A 27531-nucleotide genomic window follows, 5' to 3' on the forward strand; every position below is an offset into this window, starting at 1 on the left:
TGTTAACGCATAAAAACTCTCAGGGCCTATGACCTTGACAATCGTTCGGGTACCCTGAACTTTGACCCGTGTATCCCCACAGATGCTGGGGGGACGGGTATTCCACGTGGTGACCCTTGATCAATTGACGCAATATGCATTTGTTCCTGTAAATGGCTTTGATAGTCTTGAAGCAATCATGCCCTTGGATAGCCCTCCCCAGATCCTGTACGATCTCGATGCCGGATTGCCTTTTCTCAACCATCCATTAACTTAGTAGTACACACAAAAAACGTGGTAATTGCACCTAATGCCTAGAAGACCTAACTTGATCAATTGATTTAACGAAGGAAATGAAAGGGGTAATATTAAATTTTCATAGTGTCCTCCTATTCTTCTGATTCTGGCTGCTAAAGGATAAACACGGTAGGTTGTAACTCCGGTGAGCTGGAATTTCTTGATGATAGCTAGGCAGACTTTGTAATGAGGCCTTTCAAACGGCCATGCCTATTCGATACCATGCCGACAGTGCTAATATGCGCCAATACCTACAGATGATTGCTGATCCAGTATAGAAAAATGCCGCCCATATACGGGAGGTACGAGAGATTATCCAAATAATCTAGGCACAATAGAGGTGAAGAAATCAAAATCGAGATCTTTGTGCATGATTTGAATCAATCAAAACATCCAGGTCCAGATCATCCGCTGGAGATCAGCATCTGCTGCCGCAAGCTTCAATTAGAAGATAACTCCCGAGCCAAAATTCACGGCAGTTCTAGGGGTCGTAAATCTTATATGAAGGTTCAACCAAGGTTCGATATATATCTCCGTACTTTCCATACTTTGTTCAAACTTCAACTACCTGTGTTCCAATCAATACACCATAAACAGTGAGGAAATTATCTCTTGATCTAACCTCATATTAAATTAAATCACTATCTTCAATGTCCGAACAACCCGAGATTCAGTTTCAGCCTCGAAGGCGAGCAAGCTCTAACCGTCAGCGACCGAAAGTTCGTGATGAAGATAGGAAGAGGATTGCTGTAGCGTTTGTCTCCCTGCCCTCCGAGAGTTAATGAGAAAACCAAAATGATTGACAGGAGATTGTATCTGTGTATGTAGATGCGACCACTGTAAGACACGGAAAATCCGATGTAAGTCCATTATTCGTCACTAATTTCCTTTTACCCATGAGCCAGTCCTTCATATTCATCAGTTACTTGAGGACTAACAATATATGATATAGGCACCGGGGAGCAACCATGTCGACAATGTTATCTTGCAAACATCACATGCAATTACCCACCTGCCTCTGCAAAGATTGTGGTACCGGAGCTTTTTGTAGACAAACTTCAAGCCCGGATATATGCGCTAGAGAAGGCTCTTTGTGAGGCAGTACCAGATCAAGCTATACGCGAAGATATTGTAGGTCGTTTTGGCATCAGCTTTCCGAGTCAAAACGGTAGTATTACTTCAAGCAGTGGAGAACCATCTCCAACTTCCCCTGGGGCGGCAGTTTGGCCAGAGAACGGATCTTTTGGCTCCAGAAACCGAGCTATTTCAGGCGACGATCTTGAGGCTGGGGACGAATCAAACAGATTTTCGAGCTGTTCAGAGGGATATTCAAGTAAGTTTGATATTACGGATGGAACACCAACGATTGAAGCTGATGGCATTAACAGGTTTCATTGGAGATTCGGCTGGAGCAACGTTTATAGACAAGATTCGAGATTTTATTAGATCGTCATATCCCCACATACCTCGGAACATGTCGTACATACCTAGTCATAGCGTTCCAGTCGACCCTGCATTGTCGTTCACTTCAGCAGCATCTTCCTACTACACCCATGATAGCCTACCATTATCCTTACCCGTCACGGATCCATATACACTACCTCAAAAGACAATTGTTTTGAGGCATCTAGATAGCTTCCTCAAGCTATGTGCTTGTGGCACATCTACCCAGCCTGTAGATGGTGGCGGTATATTTCATTGGTTTAACCCATCAAAGATTTACCTGGAAATCGAGGCGCTGTACGAAGTTACAAACTATGGCCCTCCGCTCAACGGTACGGTCTCGCCTGTGGACTATACCTCTCTTTGCGTGATAAACATGATACTCGCCCTCAGTTGCCAAGTAATGGCAACAACCGGTACAAGTTCTACTGTTGAGGACGAATTAGCTGGTATTTCAGCACATTGGCGTCATTTCGTAGCTGGATCAGAACCAATATCCCCTCACACTCATATAGATCAGGCATACCATCACACGCGCGAGAATTCAGCTCCCCATTATGCACATAATAGTGCAAATACACTCCCCGGAATGACATTTTTTGCTCGCGCAAAACTTCTTCTTGTTAATCCAGTAGAGGAGGCTTCTTTGCCTTCTCTCCGCATAATCACTCTAATGTCCTATTACCTTCTATCAGCAAATAGAAGAGATGCAGCCTACATGTATATTGGCCTTGCCGTCAGAATGGCCGTATCCCATGGACTGCACCGGACATGGAGGAAAGGCGAATGGGTTTCTGGAGGGATAGGGCGTTATAACGGCCCTGGACTGCAATTTTCATCAGCATCTAGTCCAGAAGATCAACTTCGGAAGTTAGTGCAGTATGAAGAAAAGAAACGTGAATTCTGGAACATTTACATCTTAGACAGGTACGACCCTTTACCGATCATCATGGAGTACTTTTCTAAAACTGTGCATAATATTACAGGATCTTTAGCTGCTACATGGGTAGGCCGGTTATGCTTTCCGATGAGGATATCGACGTTGATCTGCCCTCAGAAATTGTGAGTACCATGTCAAAAAGGTTATAAAAGTTATGAGTTGGGGTGTAACTTATTGTGATCAAGGGAGATGCATTACCCTCAGGTGCCGGTCTGTCCGCCCATGTGCGTCTTAGCAAAATAATGGGCGACGTCGTCAACAGTAAGTTATGAATACGTTCTAGTACCTGCGCAAAACTCTAACCATTTCAGAGGTCTACCGCGTCCGTAAAACAACAAGCGGTTTTGGGAGGGAGATTGGTGATGTTGTCGGAGTAATTGAAAATATCCACAATGACCTTCGGTCCTGGGAAGAAAGTCTTCCACCCGAATTAAAACTTATTAACGGGGTTGCTCGTGGACGCTCCGTCCTTCTTTTGCACTTCCTATACAATCAGGTAATTATATCCATCTAGGAGGTTGGCTTTGGTGATACCTTGGCTAATGTTAGTGAAGTTGCATATCTTGACAACTAGACCTTCCCTCTTATTAGCAGCCAAACAACGAACAGCAGCTTTTTGTGTGTCTTCAGGAAACATTCCTCAGATGCCACCACATATTGAACAGCACGTTATCATCTGTTCAAACGCCGCTCGTCGGAATATAGCCTTGGGAAGGCAACTTCAGTCTTCTGGGTGGATATCTCATCACTCTTTTACGGACTATCATTACCTCTTCAACGCAGCCATTGTACTTCTGCTGAGTCGTCTCTTTGGCCAAGAGATGCAAGAATGCACTTGTGCTACTGGTGCTTGTAGCACGCCGAGTAATGATGAAGAAGACATTCATTTTGTTATCACCCTCCTTTCTGGATTTGGCGAAAGAGGTAACGAGGCGGCAGCTGCAAGCGCAAAGACTGCCTCGGAGCTTAGTGTCATTGTTGAAAGAATGATTTGTGCGAGAGATAACACTCCTCCAGCTCCTGTCTCACCACAAACTCCATATCCCACCAACCATGAGGTATCAACAATTGCTATCAATGGGCAATTTGAGGTTCCCAGCTATTTCTCAAACCATTACAGCGTCGCAGGAAATCCTCCTGACCCGGCAATCGGTTACCCAACAAAACAATTATACCATCAGAATCTCGAAGTTGAGGATGTGTATGCGTGGCTTCAGAGCGGCCATTTCGACAGGTGATTTTCATTTTGTGGAGTTCTTTTCATAGGCGTTTCCATCCATTGTTTTCTTGATTTAGTTGTTCAGTCTGTTGCATTTCTGCCCACCAGATGAAAGTATATTTTTCCACAATTCCCCTGTATCTGAATTCCTTGCTGTCTTTTTGTGATCTCTCTATTCTGTAGGAAGAATAGCTGTACTCTCGAATGACGCTAGAATATTTTCAATATCTCATTCTATATCATTCTGCATTTTCTTCCAATGTGTGTAGTCGGTGGACCCTAAGGGAAATTGTTTGCTGAGGTACCACAAGAATGATATTGCTTTCTTTCATGAGTTGTCGAAATTGTTTCATAATGGAGATATATCGTTGCCTGGATTATCGACTTGCATTTTGAAATCTGCTGAATAGAGTATGGGCCTGTTAGACTTTGATTTTGTATCTGGGAATCATTGGGCCCCCTGATGACAAAGCTTTAAAGGATGTCTCTCATAAGTATTTTCAATCGAGTCCTCGCATTATGAAGTCTGATTCTCTCTTCCGGGGGTTCCGGGGGTAGATATATGGGGGTATCAGAGCGCAGGTGTCTTAAGTAGAATATTAGGTTTAGAGCTAGAGATACCGGACCGATTTCACCCGACAAGGCACAGTGTTTCGATTGACCCATGCAAATAGGTGAAATTTGCTGGTGGCAGTTGAGCTTTGGTCGTCCTATTTCCTCTGTCTAGATGAAAGCGGGAGGCACGTATGTACGTATTTCAAGCGATTAAATTTCCGACCTAGACCCTGCCATTTAGCTCCAGATCTATTTACCGGTTCTCCGAAATGATAATCGGCAATAACTTATTTTGTACAACGTTGTTGACTTCTGTAGCGAACAACATCGATTTTCTTCCTGCAGGTCCACTTCAAATTCCATTCGATAGCGCATAATCGCATGGAACTTTCTATCCTGTGAAGTGCACCAAATACTCAGCTCTCTGTTACTGGTCTATATCAAATATAGCCTCTTGTACGGAATGAATGTCCCTAAGGTAAAAGAAAAGGTGATTTCCGACGCACGAACTGAGGCCCAATTGTATGGCGTGCGAAACTCCCTCGCCCTAAAACCAATATGTAGTCCTCTAGAGAAACATTTTATCATACCTGCAGAGATAGTATTTCAACCCCGGAGGTCTTTCCGACTTCCCTTGCTCCGATTCACCTCCTTGCAGTAAATCATTCTATAACCGAGTAAATATTGAGTCTGCCTGATATTTTGTTTGCTTGGCAACCGACCGTGTGCTGCATGTCATTGGTCCTTCCTGGAACGGCGCTAGGGTGTGCGACCCGTTATCAAATGCTGCAAGTTTTCTCCAATGAAAGGGTTCGGCTTTTGCCTAGAATAATATTAGGGTAGTGCTTGTTATACAATGGGTAGATACGGTACTGTATAGAACAACACCCGCTGCTCGCGTCATGATACTGATCACGTTTTATCACTCGCTAGAGTGGTATGAGATGGCGGCTTCTAAGGACAGGAAGCCGAAAGAAATATAGACAATTCTTCCGTAAAGGAACTCGTCTCACCAAAAATACCCATGGTATTATATTAGATTGACGATATAAAAATCAATATCAATCCTATACATCCGTGGTGTGAGTATGGGGTGATCGCAAGCCAAGCTTGAGGAACCTAACGGCTGGCATAGTTACATGTAGTGATCACTTAGTGCGAAACCCCTACAAACAATTTTTCATTATTTTATTTTATCTGCGTGAGCCCGACGCGTACGTGTAGGATTCTTCTCACCTAGCGAACCCAGAAGAGTGCCATTGCGTTCAACAGCCATGCCCTAATAGTGTGGTTACTATCACATTCAGATGTTTGAGCTCATGGATTGGAGAACACATACCTACATGTACATATACTCAAAAGTAAATACCATCCTTCAAATATCTGCACCTCGAATGTACTCGTGCGTCTTCGCCAAGAACGTTCACCTGACCGCGAGAGCGAAAGTTCAGTTGGTCAAATCCCTGAATTTATAAGCTAGGTGCGTATTCTTGGCGAAGACGAGCGAGTAGGATCATGAGGTAATTATAAAAGAGGATTAGAAATTAACATCGGCTGATAAGAGCAAGCAGTGGAATGTGAGTGTCCATGACTGAGAGCGGGGGTTAGATTGGTGTTGAAATAAAAAACAACGTGTGCACTTTTAGTCATGCATACTAGCGCTCTATATACGTCATCTCAATAAACTAATTCTAGCCAAAACCCTATTAAGTTACTACGATTTATTTGAAAAATGCAGTTTCTAAACCTACGTGTAGTTTTGAAGGTCTAGAATTCTTTAACCTTTTGCGAGTACATTTATCTACATATATCTAGTGGAATATCATGATCATGTTCTGTTTACATACCACCTTCTCCCAGCCGTACATGTACACCCAACAGAAAGAATTTGGCAAAATATCATGCACAAGAATGAACTAGTGGTATCTACCAGAGCTCCTGAAAGTCGCTGCCCGTCAAATCAATTTACATACGAAAAGATAGCCCTTTATCCAACCTTTGGCCCTTTGGCCCTTTGGCTTTAACCACAAAAGCCAAAATACAGAAAGTTGTGCTAACTAGTTCCTGCACGAGCACCCTTAAAGGTGAGTATTGTACCCTCGAAGTTAGATGAGGAGTGAGACCCTGAATCTGTAAATCGATTACCTATATAACTAGCACATAACGTTACAGGGCTGTAGACGGTTTAGCAATATATCATCCTGTAGCTAGGGATGTGAAGGAAGTTATAACCGGTAGCCGAAGATTTTACCTGGCTTCCGAGTCTTTCCGCTTTTGGTTGTAATGAAAATATCCATGCATAGAAAAAGTTTTCTTTCTATGGTAAATAATTTTGGGGGTATAATTTAGACATCACTTATGCACGAAATTTCGCTAGAGAGGGTAAATAAAGCCAAATTGGTTCTATTACCAGATAATCTATTTATATTTACGGTGGTCTCTACTTCTTAAGAGTAGTGAATCTCAGGTAACTACATGTAGGTACACGGATGTTTTAGTAAATTAAAAAAAATACATATAAAATGAAAAATGAAGATTTAAGAATACTTACGGCTTCAATACTCTGACATTGTCCTCTCCAAACTTCGCCTTAGCATCTTCAGTAGAAACACTTGGCGGTACAATCACATCTTGTCCAACACTATTCACCAGTCAATCGATCAATTCCCAAGACAAAACCAGAGTGGATCCCTAAAACTCACGTCCAATCAATAGGGGTGGTAACGCCGTTCTTATCCGCAGTCTGCAAAGAATCAACAACCCTCAAAACCTCTGCCGAGTTTCTTCCAGTTGAAGCCGGGTACATCATCATCAGTCTAATCTTCTTCTTTGGGTCAATGACGAAGACGCTTCTAATGGTAAACGCAATTCCCTTCTCGTCGATGTTCTTCAAATCTTGAGAGTCAACCATGTCATACAACCATGCAACCTCCCTGCTCTCATCAGCGATGATGGGGAAGCCCTGCTTCCCGGTGAATTCACTACCGGTGACTTCATCAATGTCCTTAATCCACTGGTGATGGCTCTCGAGTCCGTTGGCTGAGAGACCAATGAGCTTTACACCGCGCTTTGTGAACTCGGGCTGGAGCTTGGCAAATGCTCCAAGCTCGGTGGTGCAAACAGGAGTGAAATCGGCGGGGTGAGAAAAGAGAATTGCCCAGCTGTCTCCAATGAACCTATATATGCCACATTTAGAAACCACTGTTCCTTGGGGGGTGACAGCAATGGACAGGCTAGGGGCTTACTCGTGGAAGTTAATCTTGCCATGAGTAGTCTCGGCAGTGAAGTTAGGAGCCTCGGTTCCGAGACGGAGACGGGGCTGTTCACGGATCTTGTTGCCTGTAGCATACTGGATTGATCGAGTTGGGCCCACGGAGCGTTGCAATTGGGGGCGGAATTGAAGAGGTGCTCGCAAGATTGGGGTGGCAAGAAGCCCGGAGGAGGGGCGGAGGAGAGAACGGAGGGGTGCTGCGAATGAGGGGCGCATTTTGATGGTGATTAGGGTTATTTATTCGATCGCGAAGAATTTCAATTGCAGTTGCAAACAAACGCTCTAGGTACGTAGAGAGATGTTGATGGCGGGGGCCGAGAAAAAATCTAGGCAGATTTTGTCATGTCGATCACTCATCGGTTATCGCCTTAGCGCCTCATGCCAAATTAAGATTACAGTGTCCTTCCGACTCTCTCGAGACGGTAGCTATGTAGACACGTTAATCACTTCCTTGGGGACTGAATTCAGAATATCTGAGTAATCGAGGGGAAAGAGTAGGGAAATGTTGTCTCGAGTCAAAGTTGGTGGAGCTCGCTCTAGGGTTAGGGTTAAAGTTATATAGCCACTCCAACACTCAATCTTGTTTTTTTGTTTAATTCCCAACACTCAATCAATTATCGTTAAGCAACATTAACCGGATTGAAAGTAAATGTATCTATCATAACTACAACTAAAGTATGGACACCATTAGCATTGTATACCTCTGGACCGCTGTCGACAAAACAAGCATGGATGAAGTGGAAAGGTGAACCCATACTATATGTAGCTACGTTTACATGCATAAGTTAGGGCTCAAGCAATTTTGGGGTTTACACTCTCCCGGTTAATGTCTCCACTGTGATTTGAGCCCGAGGCTGGAAAGAGTCTAATTTACTCTCTTGTTACAAGCCGGCCAAAAACTGCCAAGCTACTAGTAGTTTATGCCTCTAAAAGCCTTTGCGTTCTAAGGGCCTTGAATGGTAGTAAATTTCCAATATAAGGCCATCTATAATCTATAGGACGAATTTATCCTATTATTAGGGCGCTCTACCATTCGAATATATCAATCAATCAATCAATCAATCACCTCCACCATTCAACTCGACTAGCCATTCTCAACGAGTGATAGGTCGTGACCCCAAAGCCACAACCCAACCGACCAATGTCTTCTAAACACAAATTACTTCTCGTATGGTATAACTAGCTAGCTAAACAACTATCCACAGTTGTATCCTCCAAGTAAAATGCCACAAGTTAACGCCCATGCCCAATGATAAACGCCATAAGAAACAATATAAGCAACAGGCCCCCTAAACACAACAGCAAAAAGAAAAGTCCTAACAAAGTATTCCCCACCCCACCGCAAATCCCATCGCCCCCAAAAGAACCATCTTCTTCACCAGCACAGCAGCTGCGCCAGAACTCGCCCCCGACCCTTCAAGACCCAGATACCACAACCCGATATTCGTCAGCTCACCATCGGCACTCAGCATTGCGCCGTTGGGGCCAACATTGCTGACGTCAGCTCTGAATGCGCCGAACCAGCTATAGCGCTCGACATAGTCGAGGCTATCGAGGTAGTTTATTGTTGTGTTGAAGAAGTCCTCAGTTGCTTGCCTTTGATTTTGAGTGTTAGTCTAGGCATATTCCCGCCAAATGGAAGGAGTAGGGGGGACAAACAGGTCGACGTGGGCATAGCCCAACTCTGTGATCCACAGCTTTTGGTCTGGGAAGGTAACATGGTAGTGCCCAAGATGGGAGGCAAGCCCTTCAAAGTTGCCATACCAATGGATCGGTATAAAATCAAACGAGCACCCGTCACAGGCGTCAAAAAAGCTACAGCCAATCACAACTCCGTTAGTCCAATCCTACTAAAAAAATCAAAACAATGGATTCACCATCTAGAATGGATACGAACCTCTTTAACCACGGCATTCCCCACTCCGCACTACTGACCGCCGGCGCGCCCAGCTTCACCTGCCCTTTCAGTGGCTGTATATCGCGCTTCCACAAGAACGCCGCTCTCTCTGGTGAGATTGCAGTTCCACCAACGTCCAGCGACATGTCTGGCTCGTTGAAGCCAAGTACGTACTTGACGTTTGGCAGCTGCGAGGTCACCTCGGCGACGAATGTGTTGTCATGGTCGCCCCAGAGCATTGGCACAAACTCGAGGCCTGTGACGGCAGCATCGGGGAGCGATTTGTAGCTGTAGTACCAAGTGAGGGAGCTATCAGCGGAAAGTAGAGCTTTGTCATCGTTGGGGTGCTCGGGGGTCAGGTATGTTAGTCCTCGTTTGGGGGAGGTGGTTTGGGCGTGCGAGATGCTTGGGAGGAGCATGAGGAGTGTTAATAGCAGTGATGAAGGAAGCATTGTGTATATATGCACTGTGTTTTATGATGAATGTGTGTATATGAAGAGGGGATTAAGGTTCTATAAAGTATCTATATGGTGAATATTCGGGGGAGGCAAAGGTTATTTAACGATGTCGACAACCAGCCGCGAATCTCTCTCCAGGCGCATTTCTGTTTGCCCTGTCGCCTCCCGTTCGCCTCCCGAGATCATCATGCAATTAGTCTTAGCATTCCAGCTTCCAAGATCTTGGAAAGTTGTGAATGGGGGCTCCTGGTTGGCTGCTGGCTCGCGTGTATCTTGAAAGATCTGGAGATATGCATGTTTGCTCCCTTTCTCGGGTATTTAAAGTAGAGTAACTACATCATGTACTAGCCTGCTCTACTATTAATTGATGAGGCTAAATTTGGGGGGCCGCTCGGACGAGGATTATTTATCTACAACCCGCATTCGGATGCTATTGGTTGGTTGCGCTGGGCTGAAACCCGGCTTCACATCCAGGTACCGCGCGCGAGGGATAAGATACAAATAGTTCAAATAGTCCAAACAGTCCAGCTCCGTTTCACAAAAAGAAGAATATGTGGTCGACACTAAGCTCATCGTAATCGCGATATCAGGGGCCGGAAAATTAGCAAGCTGTAATATAGCGCGGATCTCTGTCACTGATGTATGATGCCTGTCTGCCTGTCTGCCTAGCTGCCTTGTTTAACTGACTCACGTATGCACACTTTTCATCCATCCACTTTGCTTGGTGCTCGCCGGTCCCTGCAGAAACGGCCAGAAACTTGGACAGATGCTGTATTCTACCCCACTTTTAATCTGGCCTGGGTACCATGTGGTATGCTAGTACTGCTAGCTAGCAGGGAAACTTTATAAGTCCTGCGTCAGGGCCCTCTATCGTGTGCACGTTATCACGATACAAAGATACCGGCCATCCACAATCAATCCGTATCTAAAGCCATCGATATCAAAATCTCACAATGTCTGCACCGACCACTGATAACGATAACACTACCTCTTTCAAGCCCTTCAAGCTGCTCTCGTTCGATGTCTACGGTACTCTCATTGATTGGGAGAGCGGACTCTACGCTGCCGCTCAACCCCTCCTCACTCATTACTCCCCCACCACAAACACCCTCTCCCGTGAGGAATTCATCAACCTCTACAACACTCTCGAGGGTGCTCAGCAGAAGGAAACCCCCGAGATGAAGTATTCGGAAGTCCTCTCCACCGTATACCAGCAGATTGCATCTACCCTCTCTCAGCCCCCACCATCACAGGAAGAGGCGGATGAATTTTCAGCGTCCATCAAGAACTGGAAGGCGTTCCCTGATACGGTAGACGCGTTGAAGAGACTCAAGAAGCACTTCAAGCTGGTGGTCTTGAGTAATGTCGACCGTGACTCTTTTGCAACTTCGCTGCCTGAGTTGGGTGGTGAAGGTATCTTCGATGCTATCTTGACAGCTCAGGATATTGGTAGCTATAAGCCGGACTTGAACAACTTTGAGTATTTGCTCAAAGAGGTCAAAGAGAGGTTTGGTGTAGAGAAAGATGAGATTCTGCATACAGCTCAGAGCCTGCATCATGATCATATTCCAGCGGAGATCATGAAGCTGAGAAGTGCCTGGATTAGTAGGAAGGATGCAACGATCGGATCGGAGGATGATGAGTTCGTGAAAGTAGGGGCATGGGAGTGGAGGTTTAATACATTAGGGGAAATGGCAGATGCGGTAGAGAAGGAGCTTGGGGGCGTTTGATTTGATATAAAATGTTTTAGTCTATCGACCATACAGCATTACAATTAATAAACTCCAATTCGCTAGATGCAATTTGTCCGTAAACCTGCTCGATCATTCCAGGATACCGCTTTGAACAGCCATTTCATAAATATATGGCTAGTTCTGCACCAAAGCTTTACTTTATCTGTACAAGGCACCATGTCGTTAAAGCCTTCAATCAAGCTCAAATATCAATTACTGGGGAGGAACAAAGAACGAACACGACCAAATCACAAATCAATTCATTATTTCAATTAATATCTACCGTTCTTTTTTTTTTGTTCCCAAACGCATATTCCTACAAGCTGGCAAGAACCTTGTCCGCGGCGGTGACAGTGATTTCCGGGGCTTCATCCTCAACATAAAGGTTCTTAACCTTTCCGTCCTCAACGACGGCAGCGAAGCGCTTGGAACGGCTGTTCCCAAGAAGACCAGTGGCGTCAAAGTCAAGTCCGAGAGACTTGATGAACTCACCTATATTTTTACATGTCAGTTAAATATTTCCAAAGACTGGTTATTCATTAGGCTTACCGGTGCAGTCAGCGACGAAATGGACGTTAGAGTTCTTTCCAAGCTTCTCCTTCCAAGCGTTGACAACGAACTGTGGAATGAGTTTGTCAGTTATATTGACTCAGATAAAAGCTGGTAGATGGGATATTTATTAGGATACTCACAATGTCGTTCACAGCAACAACGTAGATGTCGCTAACACCCTTTGCAACAAACCTATTGTAATTGGAGAGGTATCCAGGGATCTGGGAAGAACAGGGAGCTACAATTGCAGCCGAATTGTCTCAGTGAGTTGATCATGATGGGAAAAACAGATACCAGAGATGGGAGAGACAAACGAGTGAAAGCTCCGGGAACACCAAGAATGATGTACTTTCCGGAGGTAGGGAAAGAAACAGTATTGCCGTCAGATTTCTCCCAGAGAGACTTAGGAGGGGCGGGGACAGTGCTGCCAACGGAAACCATGATGATTGATGTGAATTGGTAGATTTAGTTGAAGGATGGAATTGGAGTTGTTAATGTGGATGGTTGTAAGAGAAGAGACGGAACGCAAGGTGGAAAGATGAGGTAGAAATAAAGCCAGCCCCAAGCAATTGAAAGCATGGCGGGGAAACCCATCCCATCCCACCACCCACCCCGCAACAAGTTAATGATGTCATGTAAGCAGGCAGGGGGGAAGCAAAGCACCCTCACGGGTTCAAAGTATTTGGAATTGAGATCTTGAGCCACTTCCCATTCAGGCGGGGCCCGCGGAAATTGGGGCGGTCGCAATCTTTGGCAATTGTAAACAAGACTTGCAATGCTATTCCCATGTACTACATACAGGCTGCTGTACTCTCTGACTTCTCATCCAGGAGCAATGGCAGATGGATGCGCGCGGAGAAGAGTGCGTTTGTTTGACAGGTCCATCAAGGTGCGTTACGTACTATTTATAGGTCACGATATCAACCATGTTAGAACGGCAGCTAAATAATAAAAATTCCTGTTCTATTATAACACATCTAGCGAATAGTTTCTAGGCCTCGAGGCTCTGCCAACCGGGCCTCATTATTAACAAAATAACCCCGGACAAAATTATCACAAGATTTATAGAGTTATCATTTCCGTCAGCCTCTATGTCGATGTCCGTGTTTGTGTATTATGCCTCAAGAACATAAGGATCTCAAGCCGCATCGCGCAAGGAGGCTAGTCCTGCCACATGCACAGCTTCACAAAGAGCTCCTACATGGATAGATGTAGTCATAGTGAGTTTGAAAGAAACTCCCAAGGAAACATTTAATCCGGAATCTCGCTTTATCATTTACGTGGGTTTCCCTCTCTCGCCGGAGATGGATTTGGAATACCTATCTTACCCCAACACTCTCATCCGGATATCCGCCGGAGCGCCAAGACCGGCATTTCTGCAAGGGCCGCAAGATGCCGTATGCACCTCACCTCTGTTGATAAAGACGTGCTTACTCTCGGATCCATCTGGGGATCAATAATCAGAAAACCAATATATCTGGCAGAAGATATTTGGAATTGCTGGGTACAGATAAGCCGTCGATTTGGTTCCAGACCTCTACGTACCTAGACGACTTCAAAAGACGGCGGGCCGGTTAGTAGTATATTAAATAACTCTATTACCACTTAGGCACATCACTGCCATAATCGGAGAGACTTTACGCCGCTTCTACATGCAGACTAGGCCCAATAGTCGTTCCAGCTCTCTAACATTTCAAACCCAAACCACCAATAACAACCCCAACCCCACACACAGCCGAGTGATCGCCCATGATCACACTGCATCCTTCCGCAACGTCACCCCCCAGCACCCCCGAGACACCCCCCTCCTCTCCGACTGGCCCACGCCCACGCCAAAGACCCCCATGCTCTCGAGATGAGGTCGGAGGTTTGGGGGGGGGGGGGGGGGCTATGGTTCGGGTTAGTTTCAGGGTCAAACAAGGACCCTGCGTCGACCTTGCGATGAGAGGGGGCGATAAAAGTTTCACTGGCGCCCGCGCGACGTGCGGCGATTGGTGGATGGGAGCGGTTGTCGCAGGTCTAAAACGGGATGAACGTGTTTCTCCTTGTGGAGGAAGGGTTTGGGGTGTTTGAGACGTAGGGCCGGAGGACCGGAGGAGTATGAGGCCGAGGAGGAGAAGAAGGGAGGAATCGAATGTGTGTTCGTCAGGTGGATGTAGTGTACATACATGTAGATGCTGTGATGTCATTGGTAGTTGATAGGAGTGGGATGAAATGGAAAGAAAGAGAAAGGAAAAGGGCTCTGAGACTTAGACTCTGCATCATGATATGTCCTCTGCATACATATTACACTCTCGTCTTACCTAGATATATCACCACTTTCTTTTCCTCCCTTTCACCAGTACCGTCACTGGTGTGACACAGGGCCGACCAAATACGTGTACCTCCCGCTCCCATTCGCCGCCGTCCCCTCCCAATCGGTAAACACTCAAACGTACCACACGTGCACAGCTGCCGACGTTATTAGAGTAGATATTCCCAAGATAAGCACAACCATCGCTTATCTAGCTTTAATTTTGCCATGCGAGCAGCTGGGAATTTTTTTTCATTCGTTGGTTTTTGGGGACACAGCATGTGATGGCCAGTAGGATGCTTTAGTTTGGTACTTAATGATTTGTGGACGGTGTAAATTATTTAACTCTTAACGTTCAACTACGTAGCTGCATGTAGCTAAAAGTAACTGCCCAATGGGAATAGACCCATAGCTAGACATTTATAAGAGGTATCTAGCTTTATGATATAGAAGAAAAACAGTGTTAAGTATAACTGTTTTTCAAAAGTGGTGATTGAGGAAGTCGAAGGTAGAACAAATGAAACCACAAAATAAACCTACAGTATGTAGTAGTGATGGTGGTAAATGATAATAAAAAATAAAAAATAAAAAATAAAAAAACCCCAAATAATCCCATCAAACATGATGCTGTACAAACCCGAATCAAACCCATCGATTCACGCCGGCCCCAATCAGTAACTCTCCTCAAAGTACTCGATATGCTTCCTATCCTTATCCAGACAGTCCACCACCGCTGTCCTCACGATATCCACCAGCACCGACGGCCCACACGACAGGATCGACATCTTCCCCACCAGCCTCGCCTGCTCCGCCCTCAGTATCTCGCCGATATCCGGCCTCTTATACTTCACGCCCGGCAAGAACTCCTTCTGCCCCTGCTTCGTCTTTGTGACATAGAGCTGCATGCTGATATCCCGTCTCGTCAAGCACCCTCTCGGGAACCGCTTCGCGACCAGATTCTCCACCAGCTCCTCCTCCTTCGCCGTCCACAGGAACACCAACCGCTGTGTCATCGTCCGCCGCTCCGACCCGCGCGCGCGCTCCATGTAGTCGCACAGATACGGCAAAATCGTCGTGATGCCGACACCGCCGGCGATCAGCACTACTGTCTCGTACAGGTGCAGCGGGTGGTTAACACCATATGCACCCTCGATCAGGCACTTGATCTCCAGCTCACGGCCCCTCGCAAACCCCTGAATCTCGTTCTGGCGCTCGTGCTCGCGGATGCGCTCCGCGAGCGTGGCCGTCATGCCCTTGCGCGGCTTGATGAAGAAGGTCAGCTTCGGGCGCTGCTTGCCCCTCCGCACCGTACTGGCATGGGTGCTGGGCACGCCCTGGCGTATCACCATCCGGTAGTCGTCCTCCTCCTCTTCCTCGTCCTCGAACTGCGACGACGTGACCGTCACCTTTGCAGTCGTCTTCTCGCTCTCGCTGCCAAACACCGTCTTCTCCTCCTCCGGGAAGTCTTCGTCGGATCTCTCCGACTGCCCTCCTCCTCCGCGGTGGCTGCCATCCGCAGTACCGCCGCCGCACCCGCCGCCGCTGCCATGGCCGCCGCTCATAGCGAGCGTCTCGCTCTGCGAGAATTTGCCGCTTTCGCTGGACTTCTCGCTCTCGGAGCTGCGGTCGGTGCCGCCTTCTGAACCCTTACGGGAGCGCCTGGAGCCATCGCGCGAGATCTTAGAGCCGTCACGAGAGCTCTTGGAGCCATCACGCGAGAGCTTAGAACCGTCACGGGAGATCTTGGATCCATCCCGCGAGTTCTTAGAGCCGCTACGGTGAGGCTTCCTAGAACCGCTCTTACTCCGCTGCGAGGCAGAGCGCTTGGCACTCTTCTTCCGCTCCGGGGGTGCGGGCGTCTGCGGCTTCACGTTATCGGCCATGATGATGACTCCTTGGCCGGGCCGTTTGACAATGTAAATAGCCTTTTCCTGGCGCTTTGCCTTTGGCGCCGTGAGCTCCTTGAGCTCCCCAACCTCCTCGAACGGACCCAACTCCTTTACGGTCGTCAGGTGTCCCATCTCCTTCTTCAAATCCGCTGTGCGCACCCTCGGCGGCAGTCTTGGTTCCTTCAACGAGTTCTTCAGTGAGCCCGATAAGCTGCGCTTGATCTTGTGGATGTCGGCCGCGTTATAGGCGGGCATCATTGGTCCGCTCGGGCGCCACGCCGCGGCAGTGAATGGGTGCGATTCCCAGAAGCGCCAGGTACCGGTCAGGAAGACAAAGTAGTGGGCGCCCGGGAAGTAGTTCACGTCCTCGGCGGAGGGGTAGACGGTGAGCTGGATAACGTCGGTGCCCTTGACGAACTTTGCGCGGGCCATGTGGTGGTTCTGCGGGTTGCGCGAGAAGGCGCCGTAGTTGAGGATGAGGATGCGGAGGAGGCGGGTGAAGCGGTCGAAGGCCCACATGGCAATGCAGGCCCAGAGCCATGGGTTGTACATGCGTGTTGCGGAGAGCTTTAGATGGCTGTGCGGGGGTGGTAATGTTAATATTGCAGGAAATATGGTATATCTTGTTCTGTGCATATAAGTGACTTACTGGTAGAGAAATATCAGAAATACCATCACGCCAATGATATGCGTTATGAGGAAAAACTCGTAGGCCTTCTTCCGGAACGGAAATATAGCCAACACGAGAATCAATCCCATCACTATCATAGCCTGCAATCGACATCAATAACTATCAAAAAGTGAAAAAAGCACTCAAATCCACATACCGAAACACCATTCCACCAATACGCCGGATTCCATCTTCGCGCCTCATCACCAACTATCACCCGCCCAGTCAGCATCATACACAATCACTCTCCTCCCCCCCACCACACCACACCCAATCAGGAAAAAGAAGAGAAAAAACCTACTCTGATACATATACACCGCATACGCCACCGAGTGAACCATCCCCATCAGTGCCGACACCCTCGCAACCCACTTATGAAACACATGAAACGTTCCATACGACCACCCCGTCAGCCACACCAAAAAGTCGTTCCTCCCCGCCAGCAGGAAGAAGATCGGCATATTCCACAGCGAGAGCACTCCCGCGCGGTCCGCCAGGATCTTTGAGCCATCGATACCGTTGTCGGCGTTGCCGTGCTTGACAAACAGGAATGATATATTGATAAACCAGTATATGCCGACGAGCAGGGCCTCGAGCCTTGTCGGGAAGGTGTACCAGCCGATGGGCTGCGAGTGGCGGTTGCCAAAGAGCGCGGGGTACTTTATGTAGCGCGAGAAGCGGTTGGAGAGCGCGCTGGGGGGGTAGACGCGGCGGTTGGGGGTGCGCGATTCGGGGTCGGTGCGCGGGAGGTGGTGGCTGCGGTAGGCGGTGTAGAGCGTGCGGACTATGCCGGTGAAGATAAGGAGGGAGGGGAAGATGTAGAGGTAGGAACCAAAGAGCTGGAGTGGGTTCAGAGAGTCAATTGGTGTAATTGTTAGAGGTGGAGAAGGAGGGAATTGGAGATATGTACCCTATTTATTCGCTGTTCTTCTGCATCCCGTGGTTGTGCCTGTGGAGGGAGTGAGTTAGCATATTCGTATAATTCAATTGAGATAGAAACAGCTATAGCTATAGCTATAGCTATAGATAGCTATGAAACGCGATGCCCATACGCAGGGGGAATTGCAAGGAATCCAGGGAAATCTTACCATAATTGCTTTGTATACCTAAAAATTATTGTGTATGTGTTTTCTACAATTGAAATTGAAGCCTGAAGGGAATTGAAAATACAAGAACTACAAAAAGAGTCTTCACACAGAGAGCAGCATTAGTTTTTTATAAGCGCACTCAACCTAGCATAAAAAGGCCACAAGGGGGGAGAAGGTTCCAAGTACATACCCAGCTCTGTATATAATATAAGAATAAAGAAGGAAAGAGAAAAGAAAGAAAGGAAAAATAAAAGTACAATACCGCACTCGAAAGCTCTAGGTGTAGAAGTAGCTAGTACTCCAGATGCCAACGAGCTGTACTGAGAGGGTTGTGGGAAGCAGCTAAGGACATGCACCTTATATCAATGGGGGGAGCTTTGGGGTGATAGGTACAAGTTTCACCGCTTCTCCTCACACACCTTCAAAAAAACACCGCAGGTTATTAATATACACCGACTCTAGTCGTCATGAAGATAACTCAATGATCTTCGTCTAATGACACGGGCCGGCCCGTGAGCAGATTGGAAAAACAATGCGGACGTGCGTGTGGTGTTGTTGCTGGCGTGGTTTCAGGATATAACAGAGCTGCTCTATACCATTGAATTATAGCTAGGCAGAGTATAGTATACTGATGTACCATATGTACATGTAGTCAGCTTTGATAATGATGGTACCAGAGTGAGTCGAGGGCATGTACTATTCACAATTAACCCTCACAGTCTTGCAATGCAATTGTGTGTGTCTGTCTGTATTAGGCACCGTAACACCCCCCCCCCCCCCTAAAGGAAACATTGCACCACCCATGTTTCAATTATTCAAGTGGCGAGCAGTTAAAATCTCCCCGGACCCCAAACGGTAACATCCAAACAACGTAAAATAAACCGTTCAATTAAAAGGTTCATGAATCCATGAGAAACATATGATATGTAGCACGGGCGGTCCCCCCCCCCCCCCCTGGTAGCCTGTAGTGGTAGCTAGCTACCCCGCAACGGCCCAACCAGAGGCTGTCAAAACATACGTGTACCTGCGTTGCGTTCCTGTCCTGGGAAACAAGGACGGTGCGCTGCGTGCATGGGGGTTGGGGTGGGGTGGGTGAAGCTGGTGTGCTGCTGCAGATAGAAAAAATTCTGAGCAGGAACCGACGAGTAGTGTTTGACCACATCGCATATACCTATAACATCCACCGGCCGTATATGCAGGGAGGAGTTGATTGAGGGAGGGTTTCTGAGTACGAACGAACGATACGAGGGATGATGTCTGATCGTGAACAATTCAATTCTCGTTACCTAGAGAGAGATAGGTACATGCATGTAGCTTAGCTACATAGCGCTATTGTCTGTCTGCTAAGAGTATGAACTGTCACTAAGGCAGGCGGACAGGGGTAAAAAGCAAAGAAGAAGAAAAGGCAGAACGTTGAGCCGCACCCACGCACCACTCAACTGCTGTCTCAGGACGAGGATGATGATGATGATGATGATGATGCTTATTATTATCGATATATCCCGTATCCCGGACAGCATGTAGAGTACATATGGGACCATGTATAGTACTCCTGGGCATGGGTTGACTCTACCAGGTCCAGCAGGGTCTACACTGTACCGGTACAGTACCTACAATACCTAGCTACACAGACTGAGAACCATAGACTCTACCCTCTATACCTACCCCTCATCACCCTGTCCTCTCCTTGTCATGCTGGCCCCAACTGAGGGCACACGTGGGAAGCGCCGTAAAGGTCGATTCTGGACGAGAGTGTAGGCATGTCGCTCTCTCCAGCACGGGGGGCATACATATTCTCAAACTGAGGCGCCGTTCGCTAAGCCGCAGCGATGGGGGAGAGCCATACGAGTGGGGCCATACGAGTGGAGCCATACATGTAGGTTGTAACTAGTGCTGATGGACCCTGAGGGTCTGCTACTTTTTTTACAACCCTAACCCAGATCATCGAACGGCGATGGATTACTGGCACGGCTACCGAGTGGGGTTTTGCTCTTCTTACCCCTGAGTTTCTGGTTTCTGCACTTTGGGTCTTAGACAGAATTAAGGGTTCTTTTTATTATTTTTTTCTTCCGTTTGTTTAAACTCTGATTGCATACTTATGTCTGAGTTGCCTAAGGTTGACTTTTTTTTTTCGTGTGCCTGAGAATTAACGTCTGTATGTAATTGAACTGACTGAGGGATCCGGGAGTGCAAGAGAAGAGAGAGAGAGAGAGAGCCTTGAGAAGCTTAAGGAGGTTTTGAAGGTAACGGTTTTCTGATCGCCGGCTGGGATACTTGATGCAATGATAAACCCCCCTTCTTCCCCCGAGACATGTTCTTGACTCTCGCGGGTGTCAAGAGTAGTTCCTCTACCTATGTAGGTACTCTAGTACTACTCTACCTGAAGGCTAGTCAGGTACATTCGCAATCACGCCAGGACTGCGGCGCTGCACAGTGAGGCAATTGCAATCCAAGAGCACTCATTCCTCCATCCATGGTCCTCCGGGCCCCAGTGCACTCCCACTCCCTCATTCACTACTAGCTTTTAGCTAGCTCTTTTCAGACCTTTTTGCTTCTTATCCTTAAACCTCCCCCGCGCGCGCGCGCGCGCGTGCTCCGGCAATTCTAACGGGCCCGGGAGATCTAATTCCCTAGGGCCCGGGAACTGCACTTTTTTAGTTTGCAAAATTCAAAATAAAAAAAATAAAAAAAAAGCCTTGCTTGTTCTGCGGCCCACATCAACATGTCTCTACCGTACCCGCCCGTCCGTCCGTACGTTTACCGGCGTGTGTCTCTCCTGCCTTGTGGTCTAGGGCGATCACGAATCATCACTCGGCCGGTGGCTAGCTGCGCTGCGAACCACTAGCTCACTCCCTCGCTCGCTCTGGGCCTAGCGCTCTGACTAATTAGAGTGACTGACTGACTGATCATCGACCGTTCCCGTGTTCTGCGGCGGCGGCGCTTGCAATGACAGCGAGTGAGTGAGGAGAAGTGAAGTGAGGAGAAGTGATCATGAGGAGAGGAGAGGAGAGAGAGGAGAGGCGACAGTACGAGAGGCGTTGACACGTTGGCGAGCTCGGTCTGTCTGGGTGCTGCTAGCTTGGCGGTGGTGGTGAATCTGAGTGGCCAAGAGTAGCTAAGCAAGGTAGATACTCTCGCTGGCTGACTGGCTGACTGGCAGAGTATGGATTAAGCTCTCTCTTTCACCACATCAGGTATGTCCATTCTGAAGTACCTCTCCCACTTCACTTTTGCAAAGAAACCCTCCTTGAGTCTCTCCTCATCGACACCACTGCACAGCTAGGTATCTCGCCATTCCCGCAGGAATGTTTCTCTAGCTAGCTAGAGTACGTTCACATCATCACCTCACACCCAGGAAATCAAAACTGGCCTGCATAAACATGCAGCGCCGGCCGGCTCAACACTCGCATCCTTCCGAGGCAACCCACCCTACCTACCCACTCCGACCAATCAGGGCTTGCGAGCTGGTACCTACATGCCCCGCCGAGGTTAGACCCAATTGATGCTTTATCTACATACCCAGCTTAAGCCCAGGGTTAGGGTTTCAGGATGTGGTCACAAAAGGCTGTGATTTAAATTTTGTAGATGAGGGATAGAAGCATGAAACGATTCTAAACTCCGTAACTAGAGGGCTGAAAGATGAGAGAACATACCTCCTAGGGTCTAAACCGTAATTACCGACTTCTTTGGATTATACGTTAGTCTTTCGGCCTGGTTGCTATGGTACTATATGCAGAACTCCGAAAATAAGAACGTCGGGGATTAGCAGACGTGCTCCCAGCTATGTAGCAACGGCAACCCCGCTGGCTGGGGTGCCTCGGCCGCCTCGGCATCGCGGCGCTAGCGGGGGTTGGCCGGGGGTCGGAGCTTAACTAATGATATAACTTTTCTTGGTAGTGGGGTCGGGGTCGGGGTCGGGGTCGGGGCAGGGGGGAAAGTAGCTCTATATAAACACACGTACCCATTGTAGATACCAAGAACCAAGAACCAAGATACAACGTAGAAGCTGTATACGGGCTTGTATCTTGAACAAACAATAACCGCCCCTCCACATATTCTCCAAAAAATGACGATCCTCTACGGCCTCCCCGACGACATCTCTACTACTAGTAAGCCAAGCGCGGAATGGATTGAGGTTAGTCCAGTTAGCGGCAGTCAATGATCGCTTCTCCATGTTCTTAGCTTCAGAGCTTTGTTTACCCCACATTTCTATGTGTAAATTGTTGGAGTGCTAAGATACTCGTGGTATGCGGGGGGGAGAATAGTTCATCAAGACGGCGAAGCCAGAAGCGGCAGGCGGCGGCGGCGGTATTGTCGAGGCGCGTATGGAGAGAAATAGACAGCTGGAGCTCTATCTTGCCTCGAATCCAGAGTATATGGGTGTGTATAAATCCACATTTACAGACCTACCTCCTACTTCTCATTCTGTACCAAAAAAGACCCCCCTCCCCCACCTACCTATATCTTACAGGAAATACTGACACTTCCATCATGCAGCTGAAACAACCGTCCAAGTAACCGACACAACCTACCCCAGCGCCACCGGCGCCCCCCTCCCCGCGCGCATCTACACCCCCGCCCCCACCCCCACCTCCGCCTCCACTGCCCCCACCGCCACCGCCACCCCGCTCCCCGCCATGCTCTGGTTCCACGGCGGCGGCTTCGCCATCGGCAGCCAACTCGCCGACGACGAAGCCCTCCGCCACATCAGCCACCACTCGCACATCACCATCATCTCCGCCAGCTACCGGCTCGCACCCGAGCACCCATTCCCGGCCGGCCCCGACGACGCCTGGGCCGCCGCGCGCTGGGCTACTACCACAATCCCACATAGCGCCTTCTACGTCGGCGGCGTCTCCTCCGGCGGCAACCTCGCCTGCGTTGTCTCCCGGCGCGCCCGCGACACCCCGGAGGCCGGAGTCAAAGTGGCGGGGCAGCTGCTAGTGTACCCATGGTTGTGCTCGACGCGGGACCACGGAGGCTTCGTGGCAACGCTGTCAAAGTTTGAGGCGTACAGCGATAATGTGAATGACCCGGTGCTGGCGAAGGGGAAGCTGGGCGTGCTGGAGCAGGTGTATGGCAGCCCGGACCCGAGGGATGTGGACTTCTCGCCGCTGTTTGATCCGAAGGAGCTGAAGGGGTTGCCGAGGGCGGTGGTGTTTGTGGCGGGCGCGGACCTGCTGAGGGATGATGGCGTGGCGTATTGGAAGGGGCTGAGGAGGGAGGATCCAAAGAGTCCTGAGCTGAGAATGTGAGTGCTGGCCGGTGTTGCTGCGGGGGCGGGTGATTTTCTGTGATTGAGAGGGTGAAGATTGCTAATAGTCTTTTTTGGTAGATGGCCTGGGCTGCCTCATGCGTTTAATAGACACAAGGAGCTGAAGACCTCGGGCGAGTACAAAGGTCACTTGAACGAGGGCATGGAAGAGCTACTGGATCTCAACAGCCAGACTACTACAACTACTACCGCCTAGCTAGGCAGCAGGACTTGAGGAACTCAGTCCTCCTTGGTAATATGGTTCAATTCTAGTACCCCATTATACTCATAGCTACATGGTGCGTTACATGAATAAACAAAAACAAATCAAAACAGTTAGATTAGTACCTGCGCATCACATATTCCGTTCCTTCAAGATTAGGTTGACATCCCCCATGTACAGAATGAACAAGTCCTGAGCATATTTGTTCAGCTTCTCCTCATTCATACCAGGCGCCAGCTGTATCGAAAATCGCCGCACAATCCTCGTAATGACAATCCGCAGGTGCATGTTCGCCAGAGACTTGCCGGCACAACTCCATGTCCCTATTTTTTTTTTTCATGCTTAGTTGATGCTTTCCAATATGCTAGTCAAGGGACCCAGGGGGTTAGAAATTACCAGTCCAGAAGGGGATAAAAACTTTCTGATCACGTGTCAGTGGATACTTTGATGTCTTGTACCATCTCTCCGGAAGAAACTCCTTTGGTCTCTCAAAGTTTCGAGGATCTAAAGCATTCCTTTTGGTTAGTCATATGGGACTTTAATCATTTATATTCGAGATTTTTTTGGAAAAAATACCTCTAAAGATTGTGTGCATGGGGGCGTAGATGGCGGTGTTTCCGGGCACAAATGTGTCATTGATCATTATGCCTTCTGGAGGTGCCATCCTTTGCGGGCTTGAAGGCAATACTGGGTGCAATCGCAATACTTCGCTGATTACGCCTTCGAGATGGTCTGTGTTGTCGCACTTGCCCATGGCGAGGTCCTTGAATATTCTGTCCTCGTCATCTTGGTAGGATGAGTAGAGAGCATCAATCTCTTCCCGGAGTATCTTGAGCTGGTCCTGGTTGTCGGCAAGATGGAAACATATGTTTGTGAGTGTTGTAGCCGTCGTGTCACTGGATTAATCAAAATTAGTAACAGCCTACTTGCTAGAGACTATGAGGGTTAAATATACCTTCCAGCCAAAATTGCAAGTCGAGCTTCATTAGCCATACCAATTCCAGCCATCGTCTTAGCATCCGCCGTCAACAGCCACGAAAAAACATCCTTTTTCTCAGGGTTCCTCTGCACCAAATATTAGCCCCACATATCCCGTCCCAAAATCATTGACTCAAAAAAAACCTACCGCCCTCCTCTCATTCACCAACTCGTCACACCACCTCAAAAAACCCTTATAGTCCCTATTCGTGCCCGGTATCAGATCCAAGATATGCGGCAGGTACGGCACATGCCCGAAGATTGCCAAGCCCGTGGTCGCATTCTTTGTGATACGCATGTAATCATTCTCCTTCCCGTGTGTCGGCAGCATGTTGAACGACTTGCTGAAGGTGGCATCCCCCATGCTGTCCCACATGTAGTAGTTGAAGTAGTCAGAGATGTTGACGGGGTTCTGGGCCGCAATGATGTCGAGGAGCTCCGTGGAGCGGATGATCAGCTTGGGGAGATACTGCATCACGGCGTCTGAGGTGAAGGCTTTGTCCCAGAGACGGCGGTTGGCTCGGTGCACGTCACGGTCCCGTGTTAGCTGCGTGGAGGGCTTGGGCTTTCCAAGGTTGTACCAGGGGCCTTTGGCGAGTTTGACGACAATGGGGACGATGGCTTCGCAGTTGATGGAGAGTTCGTTGGGGCCTAGAGTATTCACGTTAGAATTAAAGAAAATTAGAAATGGATTGTATAGGTCCACTTACCGGTCCTTACAAAATCACCATACTTTGCATGCAAATCCAGACCGAGCTCATGGTTCTGTAGCGTCTTTGCAGCATTCACCACGCTCCACCATTTGGTCACTTTGGCACCAAACGGCCCGGGGAACTTCCGCAGCGGGTGGAACAAGAGGCGGTAGGTGATGATACTAGCTGTGAGGCCGGCCAGAAAGCTGGTCCATATCGTTGCAGTGAGGGTCAGTGCCTCGACTGTGGCTATACCAAGATGTTTGTGGAACACGCCAAATATGAGGGATGGGAAGAAGAAGAAGCCTATGAAAAACGACCCAGAGAGGTGATCATGGTCGCCGTGGATAAAGTATCCTAGATGGGAATTTATTCCTAGTAGGGTAGAGTATAATACTAGCTTTTGGGTTGGGATGGAGGCTGCTTGCTCGAAGAGAGCAGTGAGGTAGGTTCCCACGAGTCTCGACATCTTTGCCTGTCAGCTCAGAAGGATGGAGATATAATTTGGATGGCGGGTCTGGGGTTTATATAGAAGCTTCATGCTTGATCTAGACTCATGAGGATTGTGGGGATATAGCATTGTGATTGAGTGTATCGCATAGTGGTGAAACAAAAGTTTGGGTGTGGTGGTCTCACGAGGGAGTGTCATGAAGGGCGTAAGCCAAATTGGTTGCAATTGTAGATCAAGAGGCGTAGGTAAAACCTAAGGCTAGCCTTCCATGACATGCATATTATCCCGAGGCAGATCGACAGAGTCGATGGCGGGAATACCGAGTGGATCTCAAAGTGAGTCTCAGGTAACTAAACCAACATTATGGTCCTATCATCATACAGCATGCAATTATAACGACATTGAAGTACGGCAACTAATACGCTATTACTGATTTAGAAATGTATCAAAAAACAAGAATACACGTATTGGTTTAAGAGGGTGTTGTAATATATCTCAACTTGGATACTTGTATTAATGAGATCATGAAACATTTCCAACTCAGATGTTTCTCTACGATCTCAAAGACACCATGCAGTACAGTGCTCATCAGTTTTCAGAATTCGGTTACAACTACATGTAAGTATGTACCTACCCATGTCTTGCAATATAACCGCCAACTCCTAAATGGGTATCGGCGTGGTGCATTATCATAACCTTGAGCTGATCAGCTGAAGACAAAGACCAAGATGTATACTAGTACCTATTGATACAGTGGTTCACGCAGTCTAATCCCTGCTCCCCGGAACGACTATCTCAGTTGAAGTAACAACCGGACCGGCCATAATCGAACTTGATGCCGAATTCTGAGCTGAAAGAAGACGCCTCTTCCTGCTTGTTCAACAACAGACCAGATGCCGTTATGCAACGCCGTATGCTGAAGACTGATAAAGACTGATAGACATTAGACTTATAGAAATTGGGAATCTAGGCTATTATTCTTGGACGTGTTTATGCGCCATTGCCCCGATTTGTGCTGGAGAAGATACTTGGGGCTTAACTTTAAACTTGATAAGGATTACCATCGATAAGTAATCGCAAGCCCGTGCGTGTTTGTGTGGGGGGTTCTTGGTTCCCGTATTCCTTTGGAGATCTGATTTTCTGGTTAGATTGCCGAGGGCGTGATTGTTTTTTGATGCCTGTTCTGCCCAAGATGATCTAGGCGTCATCAAAATGGTTCTTCCTAAAGTGCAAGCATTTGGAACTAGAAGGTTCTGCGCCCCACCCTTCCCAATGCACAAAGCAGAATTTTATCTGCTCGACTTAAAATTTCCGTGAGTTCAGCCGGCGCGACTAAAAGACTTTTCTCGGGCATATGCTAGTTGGGGCTGAATTTTTAATATCTCTTAACTTACTAGTACTAGTGTTGACCGAAGCCTAATTGGCTAAAGCCATTTTATGCATGATTTTCATGTGTCAAATGCGCCCAGCCTCCTCGTCTTGGAGTATATGCCGAGACCAAGGGTTGAGGATCAAAAAACGAAGCTCGTAGATCATAGTCGTACCTATCAAGTATTGTATAAAATTGAAGTCAGAGGCAAGGGAGCAACCTTCAATTTATCAGGAAGGTTGCCACTTGCGGCTTGATGATGTCGAAGCGAAAGTTGTTT

General features: G+C 47.9%; 9 protein-coding genes across 9 annotated transcripts; 4 read left to right on the top strand and 5 right to left on the bottom strand.

Moving 5' to 3' along the window:
* Nucleotides 1–926: 926 nt before the first annotated feature.
* LAJ45_00512 (uncharacterized protein) lies at nt 927–1700 on the top strand (the record flags this gene model as incomplete). Its single annotated transcript, XM_046110113.1, has 5 exons — nt 927–1030; nt 1105–1136; nt 1229–1407; nt 1499–1609; nt 1665–1700. 5 exons carry the CDS (start codon nt 927–929, stop codon nt 1698–1700), a joined length of 462 nt encoding a protein of 153 aa, XP_045976806.1.
* A 761-nt stretch (nt 1701–2461) lies between these two features.
* Nucleotides 2462–3897, top strand: LAJ45_00513 (uncharacterized protein; the record flags this gene model as incomplete). Its single annotated transcript, XM_046110114.1, has 5 exons — nt 2462–2646; nt 2706–2781; nt 2845–2920; nt 2971–3155; nt 3214–3897. 5 exons carry the CDS (start codon nt 2462–2464, stop codon nt 3895–3897), a joined length of 1206 nt encoding a protein of 401 aa, XP_045976807.1.
* A 2976-nt stretch (nt 3898–6873) lies between these two features.
* LAJ45_00514 (uncharacterized protein) lies at nt 6874–7920 on the bottom strand (the record flags this gene model as incomplete). The annotated part of the gene is made up of 4 exons (XM_046110115.1): nt 6874–6904; nt 6985–7074; nt 7136–7609; nt 7679–7920. 4 exons carry the CDS (start codon nt 7918–7920, stop codon nt 6874–6876), a joined length of 837 nt encoding a protein of 278 aa, XP_045976808.1.
* Nucleotides 7921–9020: 1100 nt separating this feature from the next.
* LAJ45_00515 (uncharacterized protein) lies at nt 9021–10053 on the bottom strand (the record flags this gene model as incomplete). Its single annotated transcript, XM_046110116.1, has 3 exons — nt 9021–9300; nt 9364–9519; nt 9602–10053. 3 exons carry the CDS (start codon nt 10051–10053, stop codon nt 9021–9023), a joined length of 888 nt encoding a protein of 295 aa, XP_045976809.1.
* A 959-nt stretch (nt 10054–11012) lies between these two features.
* Nucleotides 11013–11789, top strand: LAJ45_00516 (uncharacterized protein; the record flags this gene model as incomplete). Its single annotated transcript, XM_046110117.1, has 1 exon — nt 11013–11789. The coding sequence occupies one exon, from the start codon at nt 11013–11015 to the stop codon at nt 11787–11789; it is 777 nt and encodes a 258-aa protein (XP_045976810.1).
* Nucleotides 11790–12108: 319 nt separating this feature from the next.
* Nucleotides 12109–12785, bottom strand: LAJ45_00517 (uncharacterized protein; the record flags this gene model as incomplete). Its single annotated transcript, XM_046110118.1, has 4 exons — nt 12109–12284; nt 12342–12411; nt 12485–12582; nt 12659–12785. 4 exons carry the CDS (start codon nt 12783–12785, stop codon nt 12109–12111), a joined length of 471 nt encoding a protein of 156 aa, XP_045976811.1.
* A 2523-nt stretch (nt 12786–15308) lies between these two features.
* LAJ45_00518 (uncharacterized protein) lies at nt 15309–18287 on the bottom strand (the record flags this gene model as incomplete). Its single annotated transcript, XM_046110119.1, has 6 exons — nt 15309–17103; nt 17176–17297; nt 17354–17406; nt 17498–18035; nt 18107–18145; nt 18285–18287. 6 exons carry the CDS (start codon nt 18285–18287, stop codon nt 15309–15311), a joined length of 2550 nt encoding a protein of 849 aa, XP_045976812.1.
* A 4063-nt stretch (nt 18288–22350) lies between these two features.
* Nucleotides 22351–23755, top strand: LAJ45_00519 (uncharacterized protein; the record flags this gene model as incomplete). Its single annotated transcript, XM_046110120.1, has 4 exons — nt 22351–22419; nt 22550–22664; nt 22782–23535; nt 23620–23755. The coding sequence occupies 4 exons, from the start codon at nt 22351–22353 to the stop codon at nt 23753–23755; spliced, it is 1074 nt and encodes a 357-aa protein (XP_045976813.1).
* A 138-nt stretch (nt 23756–23893) lies between these two features.
* On the bottom strand, nt 23894–25900 carry LAJ45_00520 (uncharacterized protein; the record flags this gene model as incomplete). The annotated part of the gene is made up of 6 exons (XM_046110121.1): nt 23894–24084; nt 24158–24265; nt 24338–24657; nt 24717–24826; nt 24888–25390; nt 25450–25900. The coding sequence occupies 6 exons, from the start codon at nt 25898–25900 to the stop codon at nt 23894–23896; spliced, it is 1683 nt and encodes a 560-aa protein (XP_045976814.1).
* Between the last annotated feature and the right edge of the window lie 1631 nt (nt 25901–27531).

Source organism: Morchella importuna, assembly GCF_003444635.1.
Source record: "Morchella importuna strain M04M26 chromosome Unknown Morimp01GS001, whole genome shotgun sequence".
Classification (NCBI taxonomy): Eukaryota; Fungi; Ascomycota; class Pezizomycetes; order Pezizales; family Morchellaceae; genus Morchella; species Morchella importuna.